General features: G+C 41.4%; 1 protein-coding gene across 1 annotated transcript; it reads left to right on the top strand.

Moving 5' to 3' along the window:
* Nucleotides 1–1,171: 1,171 nt before the first annotated feature.
* sh3yl1 (SH3 and SYLF domain containing 1) lies at nucleotides 1,172–13,278 on the top strand. Its single transcript, XM_061684190.1, has 11 exons — nucleotides 1,172–1,261; nucleotides 3,412–3,522; nucleotides 6,152–6,265; nucleotides 6,648–6,712; nucleotides 6,825–6,937; nucleotides 8,146–8,274; nucleotides 8,349–8,493; nucleotides 10,033–10,111; nucleotides 10,292–10,351; nucleotides 10,475–10,507; nucleotides 11,999–13,278. Coding segments are annotated over exons 1-11 (1,056 nt in total). The 5' UTR covers nucleotides 1,172–1,260; the 3' UTR covers nucleotides 12,205–13,278.
* The last annotated feature ends 555 nt before the right edge of the window (nucleotides 13,279–13,833 follow it).

The following is a 13,833-nucleotide window of genomic DNA, read 5'->3' as shown; positions in this document are numbered from 1 at the left end:
GATATGCAAATAGTGCAGCGTAGCGAGACTACTACATTGAGTGCACGAGTAGTATATAATTGGCCCGACAGAAATGTGACAACAAACTCAAACAAAAACAAAAAAAGTGTTTTATAGGTGGCTGAGTATCTGTAACAGGGTTTCACCTAACAGCTGAATAGATGATATGAGTAAAATGTGATTGTTGAGCTGGACGAATCAAATTATTTGATGGTTTATCACGCAGATAGAAGGGCAGCACGCTGTAGAAAGCCGGCTAACCAACGTGCCTATGTGGCAGCCATGTTGGGGAGGTCAATGTTCCCGTCGAAGGCAATGCATGGACACAGAAATTAAGTCGTAACTTGGTCATTTCCCAACCGATTTTTATGAGGTTTATGTTGTTTAAATGACAAAGCCTCTGCTATCAACACACAACATTTGAAAAAAAGAACTAAAAGATATTTTTTCCTGTGAAAAGTTACTCCCAGGTCCCTTGTTGTAATTGTTTGCCGTTGTACGCATGCGTATGCTGCACAAGTGCTGGCACCCTTATTCTTTTGGTTTTCTTGCAGTCCACACACATTGAATGCACTGACAACTGAGTTCCCTACCTTAACGTCACTGTCAGCACGGACCTCAAAATGGGCGTGCCGTATCTACTTATACATATCTCTAGTTTATTACCTGTTGTTATTCAAAAGATAATAAGTATTATCATCATAATTAATATGAACAATAGGTGTATACCACGAGCCCCTTTGAGCTGACTGCTCACAATGGTGTACATACAATCACAACAGGCGCTAGGAATGACGTTTTCCATCCATCCATCCATTTTCTGAGCCACCTCTGACGTGTCAAAATATTTTTCAGGTTGTTTTTTTTTTTCAAATGTTTTGTTTTGATAGTACACACTTCGGCGCTGGCAAAAAAAAAGTAAAGCTAATGAAAGTCGGTTCAGAAATGAGGAAGTTCAGACTTATTTTCAATGTATATGCGTGCCTTTGAAAAGAACCTTGCCCCCACCAACGTAGCCGCCACGTAGGAACGTCGTTTAGCCCGGCTGATCCAGTGTGCTGGTGAATCTAGGTTTCTGCTCATACCTGTGATCCTCGTCAGCTGCGGGCACCTGACACGTGACTCTCAAGCTGACTTGTGATTGGCTCGCGAGTGATAGGCGACGCGACAGGTGAAGCGGAAGTGAACAGACACATTTGTCGCAAAAAAAAAAAAAAAGCAATTGTCGCAGGAGAACAACCTGACGAGACGCAGGTGACAAGTAAGTTTCTAAGCTCGTTGTTGCCGTGTGCGAGCCGTCTTTTTTCTTTTTATATTTTGGTCTGTTATGCTGCTCTAAACACGCAGCAAGTGGTGTGACTTTTATAAACAGCAACTTGAAAAACACCTCAATGCCTGAAGGAGGTTCTATATTCATGGGCGTAGCAGAGGCTGAAACTTTTCCACTTCCTTTCCATTTTGTGCGCAAAAAGCTTGCTTTTCAGAATCAGAATCATCTTTATTTGCCAAGTATGTCCAAAACACACAAGGAATTTGTCTCCGGTAGTTGGAGCCGCTCTAGTACAACAGACAGTCAATTTACAGAACACTTTGGGGACATAAAGACATTGACAAAAAACAATTGTGCAAAAAGATGCAGAGTCCTCTAGCACTTAGAGCAGTTCGAATGAACCCCCCTCAGCGGGGGGGGGGGGGGGGGGTTCATTCACTCACTCTTGCCATTGTGTATATAATTTGCATTTGGTCACACATCTGATGGCCAAGTGTAAACTCTCACCATCTTGGAGTCCTTCAGGTGTTTTTCTTAGCAAAGTCAATGCTGGCTTTCATGTGTCTTGCACTGAGGAGAGGCTTCCGTCGCGCCACTCTGCCATAAAGCCCCGACTGGTGGAGGGCAGCAGTGATGGTTGACTTTCTAGAACTTTCCCCCAGCTCCCGACTGAATCTCTGGAGCTCAGCCACCGTGATCTTTGGGTTCTTCTTTATCTCGCTCCCCAGGGCTCTTCTCCCCCAATTGCTCAGTTTGGCCGGACGGCCAGCTCAAGTAAGGGTTCTGGTCGTCCCAAACGTCTTTTATTTCAGGATTATGGAGGCCACTGTGCTCTTAGGAACCGTAAGCGCAGCAGGATAATTTTTTTTTTTTTTTGTAACCTTGACGTGATCTGTGCCTTACCACAAATCTGTCTCTGAGCTCTTCAGGCAGTTCCTTTTGACCTCATGATTCTCATTTGCTCTGACATGCACTGAGTCTTATGTAGACAGGTGTGTGGCTTTCCTAATCAAGTCCAATCAGTATAATCAAACACAGCTGGACTCCATTGAAGGTGTAGAACCATCTCAAGGATGATCAGAAGAAATGGACAGCACCCGAGTTAAATATGAGTGTCACAGAAAAGGTTCTGAATACTTATGGCTGTGTGATATTTCAGTTTTTCTTTTTTTTTTTTAAATCAAAGATTTCCCCCCCCCCAAAAAAAAATTCTGTCAATATGGGGTTCTGTGTGTACATTGAGGAAAACAATTAACTTAAATGATTTTAACAAATGGCTGCAATATAACAGTGAACAATTTAAGGGGGTCTGAAAGCTTTCCGTGCCCACTGTATGTGCTAATGTCTCATAAAATAAAAGGCCCATGGGCCAGTTGGTTCATCTGGCGTTTTAGAGATATACCTCTAAAATGCACAAGCGAGTGGAGAAAAATGTTCGCTCTGATCCTCACCAAAATGATAATTTTAAGTAATGAGCTCATAGTTGTAACTGAGAAGTTTATTTGCCACACGATGGCGCTATTTACTCATGTAAGGGCTCCAATGCTTATATACAATAGTTGATTGGACTTCAAGAACTCAATGTATTTGTATGTCGAAATATGATTGAATGATTATACACTTATATGGTTTTCATACGTAGCCTTCTGAAGGGAACCATAACTACAGTGTGGCCCGTGACAAAAATTAGTTTGACAACCCTGCTCGAGAATAAACTGTTAATACTTGTTTACATGACTTAGAACAGTCAGACACACCAGTGACCCCTAATGCTTGATCCACACGTGAATAGAACACTAGAACAGTCGCACCTAGAAACTGTCCTGTGGAAGTACACTGTGGTGATCTAGCACTGACGGACGGGTTCCTGTTAGAGCTGTAACAGTACGAGTAGATCCTGGCCAGCCAGTCTGCCAGCATTCCACCTGCTGCAGCAGCACATTCCTCTGGAACATCAGCAAGGTCTTTTATTCTGAATGATCCTCGTCCAACATGACGCTAAAGTGTCACTTCAATTTCTCGCCATTCCACAGTTGAGTTTTCTTTTGACTTCAGTGTGAATGACTTGGGAAAAGCCATGTATTTCAACATGGTGTTGAGACTTGACCTTTAACTAATAAAAGCTATGCCACTGTGTGCAGTGAATAGCCTACTTCCATCCGACTTAAGGTCCGAGGTCAAGAAAGTCACCAAGATCCTCAGAGGATTCACTGAAATCTCCTCCGGGAATGGGCCGGACAAACTGATCCCAGGTAAGGGTTAACAGCTGCAAGTCCAGTTGTCACTTCAGTTGACATTTGTTGAAAATTAGAGGTAAAAGTAAAGATCCTAATGTAACAAAACAAACATGGTCTAACACTAGGTTTGATCACGCCTTTGGCAATTTTCCATCGCATTCCTGTGTGGGAGTCAACCCTGGCTGCTCATAATGTCTCCACAACAACAAACATTAATGCTTCAGTTCTCTGAAAATGATTATGTATAATTCTTATGTAGGCACGGCAGCCGAGTGGTTAACACATCCACTTCACAGTTCTGAGGGTTCAAATCCGGCCTCTGACCTTCATGTGGGGATGTTTCATGTTCCTCCCACATTCCAAAAACGTTAGGTTCATTGAAGACTCTAAATTGTCCTGGAATGAGTGTGAATGCTTGTTTGTTTGTACGTGTCCTGTGATTGACTGACAGCAGGTCCAGGATAAGGCTGAAACATTTAATTCAGGCCTCTACAACCTTTGATACTCAGTCATTTGGATGGTTTCCAGGAGGAAAAAAAACAAAGCACCGGGAGTCACAAACGCAACTAAAGTGAGGATAACACTACATATATCGTTTTGTTTTTTAACTGTATGTATAAAAAAACTACAGTGTGTTGCATTCATGAAATCTGTAAACTGCTACAGAAAATTATTTTTGCATGTAAAAAAAACAATTTGACCTCTGGGAATAAGCACTTGGGTGAAGTTTACATTCAAATAAAATAGTCAATGTCTATTTGAATCCTCCTCGTATTCATGAAATTAAAGCCAAACTTAAATTATCCACCTGCAGCCAAGCAAAAATACAAAGCAAAATTCAGTCTACTTTTGTGTTCCATCAATTTTATCGCATGTGGAGCATGCAACCAGTCAACGTAAATTAAAAATGATTATTTCACTTAACAATGTGAAATATATACTTGCAGAAAAAATAAAATAATGCCAGTTAAAATGTTTAATTTTACCTGGTAAATATGATTATTGTTCCTGAACCTTAGTATGCTGTAGATGTCACCTCCATTTACACACACATTTGTAAACTGTCATCTGTGAGGTGTGAGCGATTTGTTTTTAATAGACGTTCATGTAGCATTAAATGCTTTATCCATGGTTTCCCTGTCGTGGGTTGAAAAGCTCAATAAATCTCGGCAATAGGTGTCTTTTGAGTGACCGACCAAAAACATATTTATTTTAATGTATCAAGAGCACCATAATCAAATTTAGAATAATAAAAAAAAAGTTATTTCAGTTTAAATACTAATTTATTTTCCAAAGTCACAAAGAGCCACAGCAGAATGATGAGTCGCATGCAGCTCTGGATCACAGATTGCAGACTCCTGGTTTGATCAAATAATTCGGTTACAAAAACAAGTCAAAGCAAAATTTCTGTCTCGATGCTTTGCAGTGATTATTTATCCTCATGGACTAATGCTAATGTGACTGCAGACTCTCATATCACTCTGTGTAGAAATAAGATGACCCAGGAGGAAAGAGTGCGTAAAAGACAGAATTTCCAAAGTATGAGTTCATTTCACACACAAAAAAAAAAGATACCAAAGTGTGAAGTGTCTACTGAAAAGCAGAACTAAGTAATGTACCACAAAAGCACGTCTAAGATCACCAACACAAAGTACCAATGTTAACTAGTTTAATATAGCCGACTGCTGCCCGTTACAAAGTATTATAATGCCGCCACAAGTGGTCAAGGGTAGACACAGCTGCCGGTGCAATTTCAATCGCTTCATTGATCAAATGGTAACATAACATGCGTAATAAGCACATTTGTACACAAGCCGCACGGCTGCAACTGGGGCACTCAACACGCAGACAGGCTAACAGTTAGCCTGTAAAAAGCTAGCTGCTAACCTGTGCTCACAGCAGCTAACTCTCATTGGGTGACTGCCGACATTTAAAAATAAAAATCACAGATATTCTAGTGTGGAATGTGAGGATGGCGAACCCACGTGGACAAAAATAATACCTGCACCATCCATCCATTTTCTGAACAGCTGATACACACTATGGATGTGCTGGTGCCTATCTCAGCTGACTTCGGGCGAGAGGCGCGGTAGACCCTGAACTGGTCGCCAGCCATTCGCAGAGCACAAACAACCATTCGCACTCACATTCACCCCCTCGGACAATTAAGTCTTCAATTAACCTACAATGCATTTTTGATGCATTGTAGGTTATCTGGGAGGAAACCGGAGTACCTGAAGAAAACCGAGGTAGGCATTGGTAGGCCTGCAAACTCAACACAGGGAGGCCAGATTTGAACACGAGACGTCAGAACTGTGAGGCGGATGTGCTAACAGGTCATCCACCGTGCCGCCTTTTGTTGTTTATTAATACAAAATCCTTTTTTTAAAATTCCAATTAATTAATAGAAGAATCAATTGTAAAACTATTCGATAGCTGCAGCCTCTCACCCAACATCAGCTGGGATAGGCTGGAGCTCACCTGGAACACGTTAGGAGAAAGGAGCACTATTTAAAAAAAATAGGTGCATGGATTATTATGCATGTACCTTTACATACAGTAGTAATATGACCATAGATATTTGTAAAAAAAAGTTTGACATCTGAGCCTGTGTTATGTTTTCATTCGTGTGTTGTGCGTGCAGCTCAAGTGATCGCGTCGGCTGAGGGGCTCGCCATCATCTCAGTGGTGAAGGCGGGTTTCTTGATCACAGCAAGAGGAGGCAGCGGCATCGTTATTGCCAGGCTGGCTGACAGACGTGAGTTATTACATGTCAATTACACATTATTCATACTACAGCTGTAAGTTAGCCCAGGAAGTCAGCCCAGGAATTTGCCACTTCCGATGTAATATCAGAGGCGTAACAAAGACGAAACTCCACCAGCTATGACCAGAGTGAGAATTTGGTTAAGTTTACCTGACACTTGCTGTCCACATCTCTTTATGTTGAAAGCAACTGTTGCTGATTCAACACAGTCATCACACATCTAAATATCTTACTGGGGCAAACCATAACTGCTCTATGAGCACACTTGGGGGAGTGGTGTCTGAATGGCCCGGGGGAATAAATCCCGACACTTCTGTGCTGTCTCAATTTCTACGATGCAAACTAATAGTGTTGTGAATGCTTCTTTGCACAGGCTGGTCAGCTCCTTCTGCGATTGGAATCGCTGGTCTGGGTGGCGGCTTCGAGATTGGTGTTGAGGTGAGCGTCTTGAATGGTGTAACTAAAATGTCGGCAGGCACGTGTGCTTGTTTTTTTAGTCTTATGTTCAATGGCGACTTGAAAACATTGCTCACCTCCCCATCTTCCTCAGGTTTCAGACCTGGTGATCGTCCTCAATCATCGGCGGGCCGTTGATGCATTCACAACAGGCGGGAACTTGACATTGGGAGGGAACTTTACGGTCGCTGTGGGTCCGATGGGCAGGTTGGTTATACTGGAACTGAAGGACCAATGTGGGATGTGCTTACTGTTGTATTTTGCAGTTTAAAAGGTTTTCATGCATATGAAGTCAGAAGGTCTCCTTCTGGCAGCAGAGATCTTTTTTTAATGATGATCAGGTGCTCCCAGACAATTGAAAATGTCGCTTCTCCCCTTTACACTGTATTTAAAATTAAAATTTATTTATTTATTTTTTAAATTAAAAACTAAGAAAAACTAAACTCAAAAAGCATTGTGGAAAAAAATTAACTACTAATTAAAAACTAACAACCCAGCTCTAAAAACTCATGAAAACTAAGTGAATTTGATCAATTCAAAACAAAATAAAAACTCCAAAACTATTAAAACCCTGCTGTGGAAAAGTGTTGAGAATTGGCACTTGTGCTAGAACACCTAAAACAAATGCATCTGGATTATCCAATGTTTTTGTGATGTCCATATCAAATAAACAAATGAATAAATAATTTGAATGGTTGTGAACAGAGAGGAACTAGTTTACAAAAGTTACGCAGTCAGTGTTTCCTCTCAATATTCTTGATCATCAAGGTCAGTTCAGTCACAGGGCATTGACTTAATTGCAACTGGACTGCCCTGGTTGTCTTGTCTCGATGTTTCGCATCTCAAATGAGCAGGCTTCATCAGTTCATGCACATACTTGAGAGAGGACCAACCTGAGTGCTGTTTTCTCCTTAAGGTGCAGGTAGACAGCTGTGACCACTGAGCAGATGCATGACATCGCAGCGTTTTACCTGCACCTCAAGGGGAAACTGCAGTCTTATGAGGACAAAAATGTTCATATTCTAGATAGGACATAAGACATAGTTTGAAAGAGGCGACGAAGCCTGCAAATATTTTGTCATGGTCACCTTTCCTCACCTGTACAAAAAAAAGAATTAGAGAGCTAGATCTGCTGTCACAATCATATCAAAGCTTTTCATTGGGCCAAAGCTCAAGTAGGGAGGAGAAAATTGTTTTGTATGAGACGTTTTATTGGCGCACCGGTCCCAATGTGTAGGCTTTTTAAAAAATATTTATTTCATACTATTTTTGCCGACTCCAAAGTTACAGACCATGGACCCCAGTTTGAGAGCACTGACATTTACCCTGTGTGTGCCTCTGCGATGTTTGTGACTGCTGGACATGACATGAACCATTGCAGAAGAATCATGTAAATTTTTGTTGCTCATCTCCAGGAACGTTGAGGCCGATGTTACTCTTCGCAAAATGGCCGCGGTCTACACCTACTGCAAGTCCAGAGGGTTGTTTGCCGGCTTGTCTCTCGAGGGCTCGTACCTGATTGAACGCAAAGACACCAACCGCAAGTTAGGACAGCTTACTGTGTTTTTGTTTTTGTTTTAATTGGAGCTCTAATGCAGGTGCTGTTGTGAGCTTGCAGGTTCTACTCTCGGGATTTGCGAGCGTCGGGCATTTTGAATGGCGATGTGGAGCCACCTCAGGAGTGCGACAACCTCTATGATATCTTAAATAGCTACACTGAGGCCAATGTTACAGACTGGAGCAGCAAGAATGTGACCACCAAGGTATACTGTTTTAAACACACTGTTTAATTGGTATGCATGCAAAGTGCTACATTTTGTGGTTTTCTTTCAGTTGTACTTATGCACTAGTAGCAGTGGTGGAAAAAGTCCTCGCACGCTGTACATAAAGGACCTATAGTATCTAGATATCCTATATTTCACTAACAAGTTCTCTTTATGTATTTGTTGTTCAAGAAAATGAAACTGGAAGTAATTTCCAATATCTGTTTTGGAGTAATTGGTATATTTCTATTTTCCCTGGGAACGCCCCTTTTACATTGCCAAAATCAATATGCTGTCATGTGTTGGTTTGAAGGGTAGCACGGTGGGCGACTGGTTAGCACATCTGCCTCACAGTTCTGAGGACCTGGGTTTAAATCCGGCCTCACCAGTGTGGTATGTTCTCCCTGTGCCTGTGTGGGTTTTCTCCAGGTACTTTGGTTTCCTCCCACATTCCAAAAACATGTATGGTAGGTTAATTGAAGACTCCATTGGTGTGAATGTGAGTGTGACTGGTTCGTTGTTCATGTTCCCTGTGATTGGCTGGTGACTAGTTCAGGCTCTATCCCGCCTCTCACCCAGAGTCAGATGGGCCAGACTTCAGCATGCCTGCGACCCAAGTGAGGATAAGAAAATGCATGGGTTGATGTCTTGGTGTGACATCAGCGACGGAACTGCAGACCAAATTTGCTGCATAGCTGGTGTGGACAAAGGAATGTACTATACTATAAAGTGGCTGTGTTTAGTCATATTTATGTTGTCGCTGTAGGGCAAAATTCCCCCACCTCCAAAATGACAAATTTTCAGGAAAAAATGGAGACAAAAAACCCTACCTTGCTTGTTTCCAAACACCGTTTTGTTCAAGTTAGTATTATACCTAATGTTGCTATCATATGCTGTTGAACACTCACGTCAACACAGCAGCACACCAAAATTATGTTCAATCGCTAATTTAATTTGCTAAAATATCGCAAGTTTATTAGTGTCATTGATTCAAATGGTATAAACATGGCGCCAGCCAGCTGTGCCCATCAAAGTCCACTGTGGTGACGAGACAACCCCACCATACAAAAAGCCTTTAAAAGCAAATGTCTGTGCTGCATCATCTTGTCAAGTTCTTTTTCAGAGGTCTTAGAGCCACGAGCGATTCGATGAATAAAATGGTGCGCTGACAAAAGCTGTGTATACCGTATTAAATCTGCACGCACTTACCTCATGCGGCTGCCTTCCTTCTGTGACGAAGCATTACAGCAAACAAAACAAGCCGACTCAAATGCATCTCATCTCAGTATTTTCACTTGTCTAAAAACATTCAGACTAAAAACATAATGTAAAGTGAAAAAAAATGTCTTGTAAATTTGACACACGAGAGAAGAGCTTTCGCAACACTGCCAAACTTGGTGTAAAAATAGTCTTCAGAAAATACATCATGTCAATATTGTCAATAAAACAAACCTGTTCACGCTCAAGAATTCCTCTTCAAACACCAACTGCGTTTTTCTGTTGGTCGCTAACAAAGTTTTTGTATTTGTCTGTTTTCAGTCATCGCGTCCTCCTGCCCGACCTCCAGCGCCTACTCCTCAGCCAGCAGCGAGCACCTTCCAGAACCAGTCCGATCCTGGTAAATCCACAACAGTACAAGTCCTGCACCAGTACTGGAGTGCATGTCCATCACATGGACTTCACCCATGTCAAAGCACGCTTACTTCCTGTTCCACATTTGAAGCATGAGGACATTCCCCTCTGAATGTCACTGTAACCATGGCAACATGATTGCATATATGTGTGTGTGTGTGCGCAGGTGCAGTAGGTAAAAAGTCATTTTACCCAAATATTTCCATCTACAAATCTAACACTTCAAGTAAGTTGGTCTTCAGTGACCTGCTTCTTTCTTGCAGCAGCATCCCCTAGTGGATATAGCTTACACTTGGTTAAAAATGAGCAATAATATGATTTATTATGGGGATGGGGGTTTCTGTTTTAGGTCAGATTCCTTCCAGAAGAGCTCCACACTTAGGTATGACACACATTCTTGTGACACATGTAACAAATAATTGGAACCTCAACATCTGCACCAAGCATGCATAAATTGTCTAGACCAGGGGTCACCAACAAGTTGCCGGCAGGCACCACGTAGCCCCCAATGACCACATGAGTAGCATGCAGTCCTGTTCCAAAAAAAGAGGAATAACATTTTTAAATATAATTTAATTTGTATTCAACCTTTATTTTGCCAGGAAAATCTGAGATCACAAATATTTTACACGTCCTGGTAGAATGTAAAACGGAGAGTGTTTGGTGCTATGACCACCAGGTGGCAGTACTTTATAATACAGTCATGCAGACAAACAAAGAAGAATAGACTTCTCCTGTACTCCTACTCAGTAAGATGCTGTAAAATTACATTATTTTTCTTTTTTTGTCACGGATGAAGAATATAAGCCTGTGAGTATTATGTCTACATGTGTTGTTCCACAGTTTGTGTAGAAATATCGGTTACTTAAAGGTTTGAAAAATTGCGACTATTGATGCTAAATGTTAGCATGACTAGCATTTTTCCATTCATGTAAAGCATTCAGCTAACAGGGGCCAACATAGTTTGGTTGTTTGAAACACATTACATTTTCTTTGTTTGTTAATTTGATAGCAGACCTCAACTGGGAGTGGCGTTAAATAGCTTGAAACCTGTTTTTTGACAAAGCAGTCCAGTATATGCCAAACTACTGCTTATTGTGAAGTTGAATTGAGTTTACTGCCACCATAAAGTGCTCGCAAATCAAAGCAAAAAAAATCGGCCGAATGACTGCTCATATTTTGGAAAACTCGTAAGTCGGGTCACCCGTATCTCAAGGCACCAGTGGAGTTAACAGGATTGTTGAGGTACGGGCTAATGAATTTGCTTTTCTTTTGCTCGGATTAATGGCAGACAAACTCTTTTCACCACAGGCTAGCCATTGTGTTTTGCTAAGTGACTCAAAGACAACCCAAGCAAACATTTTATATATACCTGGGAGAAAGTTCTTTCGACAAACCTTATGATGTCGGTTTGGTTCCCAGTCCGTCCCTTTACAAGTGGCTACTACATCTTGCGATCTCCTCTGTACAATTATTTGCAACATGCACTAGGGCTGGGCGACTAATCGGAATCTAATTGGGATTGGCAAAGTGTCAATGTGTAAAAGAAAAAAAAATGGCTGATTTGAAAGCGCTCATATTGGCTGAATAATCAGTAGGGGCCCTAATGATGATTATTAATTTTCCATAATCGCCCAGCCCTAACATCCACTCCATTTATACTCCTCAACCAGAGGTTGCGTCGGATGAGTTTTGATGTTTTAAGAGAAATTGAAAATGAAAAACCTTTTGGAGTATATTTGGCAGCACAACCCCAAACACAACAAGTTTCAAACACTTGTCTGCCACCTGAATGTATCCTGGCACCTATAATTTACAAACATTCTGTACATAAAAATGGCCACGTGAGCTAACACCATGTTTGTGTCTCCAGAAAGGGAAAAGCAAGTGGCCGGAGCGGGCGAAACCCTGGTGGTCACTGCGGTCCACGCATTTGACGGTCAGCAGCCTGGTGACTTGAGCTTCCAACCTGGCGACCGCATCACCATCATCACCAAGACCGACAACCAGTACGACTGGTGGGAGGGGCAATTGGGTGGACGAAAGGGCATCTTTCCTGCAAACTATGTCACATACTGACCTCTGCCACCTGGTGTCTTACTGGAGAAAGCCAGCCACAGATACGGAGCTTCGGGTACTACGGAAAGCCATTTCAATATTTGTTCCATATTCTCAATATCCAGTTTAAGGTATTAGTACGCTAGTAAGACATTTCAGTGCACTCGTACAATTACTGTCTTTCTGGTAAGGTTACTAGTGCTGCGTTTGGCCTGCTCCTCAACTATGGAAAGCAGTTTGAGCATTTATCCAATATCAAGTAAATGCTCAAATGTTTTAAAGTCAGGTCCTTATACAAGTCTTGTACGCCCTTTGTCCTCACGGGTAACACAATTCAATGCACTAGCATAACAACTATTGCCCACTACTGTTTTTTTCCCCTACTAGTGCCACCTTTGGCCTATTAGCATGCAATTAATCCTTACTAGTAAACAATGGAAACTTGTTTGAGCATTTATTTTGATATCCAGCTTAAGGTCCATGTACTAGTACACTAGTAAGACAATTCAGTGTACTAGTAGAACTATGGCACACTATTTTTTCTCCTCCTCCACTACTAGTGCCACTTTTGGCCTTCTAGTACACAAACCTTAGTAATAAACTAGAGAAACCTGTTTGAGAATTTATTAGATATCAAACTTAAGTACCATGTAGTACACTCGTTCATCTGCGCTAGTAGAGTGACTCGATATTTTTCCCACTACTGTATGTTACTGTATATTAGTAAACACTAGTAGAATCGTGAGGCAAAATTGTACACTAGTTCACAACTGCATGTAAACTTTTACTAGTTAACGTCTAGTGCTTCACTAGCAGTACACAGTCAACCAGTGGGCAATTTTACCCCACCAGTAAGTTGTACGAGTGCGCAGAAATATCAAAGTAATGTAAAAAGAAAAGTTTTACTAGTGCACTAAATTCTGTTACTAGTCTGGACTACAAGCGTAAGTCTTGCTATACTGGTGCAGAACAGGTCAAACGTATTTATTAGGCACAAATCATTTATCGCAAATATTGTCGCCATTCATCAAGAATCAGCTGCTTTGAACAAAAACTACATTTTTGCCTTTCAAATAAAAGCAATTTTGTATTGAACTACTCTTACAACTGTTACTAACAAACACTTGCACTCGTTCACATTTCTTATATTGAAGTCTGTTTGACTTGAAGCTTTGAATTCCTGTAATTCTGGGACAGATGTTGACTTTTCACCACCCATGCGGGTTGGCTTATAAATAGTGTTTCAAGACAAATCATACAAATTACAAAAATAGAAATTAAAGCGGCTCGTTAAGAAGAAAACCGGGCTGTTTCACACTGCCTGGGAGCTGTTGTGTTTGCTTTTGCTCGTTGGCGGCAACTGCAGCACTCAGGGTTTGCAGCTTCCTGGAAAGACTGCAGACGGAGACTCGATTCCACAATTCTTTAAATGCTTTTGTGAGTTCTCGTTTTATGAATGGTTTTTCTTTTGTAGTTCAAAGTCGAGCATGTTCACAAAAGCATTCGGTGTTGCCAATTTAGGGACTGTTTCCCTGTATTTAGTGACTCTTTTTTACCTCTAGCGACTGTCTTCAAAGACATGAACTGAATGAGTTTGTCAGTATCGTATGCCAAGAAATTCGCTTGGGGAAAGGATAACGTGGAGTCAGT

The sequence above is a fragment of the Phycodurus eques genome, chromosome 1 (genome assembly GCF_024500275.1).
Source record: "Phycodurus eques isolate BA_2022a chromosome 1, UOR_Pequ_1.1, whole genome shotgun sequence".
In the NCBI taxonomy this organism is placed as follows: domain Eukaryota; kingdom Metazoa; phylum Chordata; class Actinopteri; order Syngnathiformes; family Syngnathidae; genus Phycodurus; species Phycodurus eques.
Note: the sequence above shows the minus strand (reverse complement) of the source record. Positions and strands in the feature narration are given on the sequence as shown.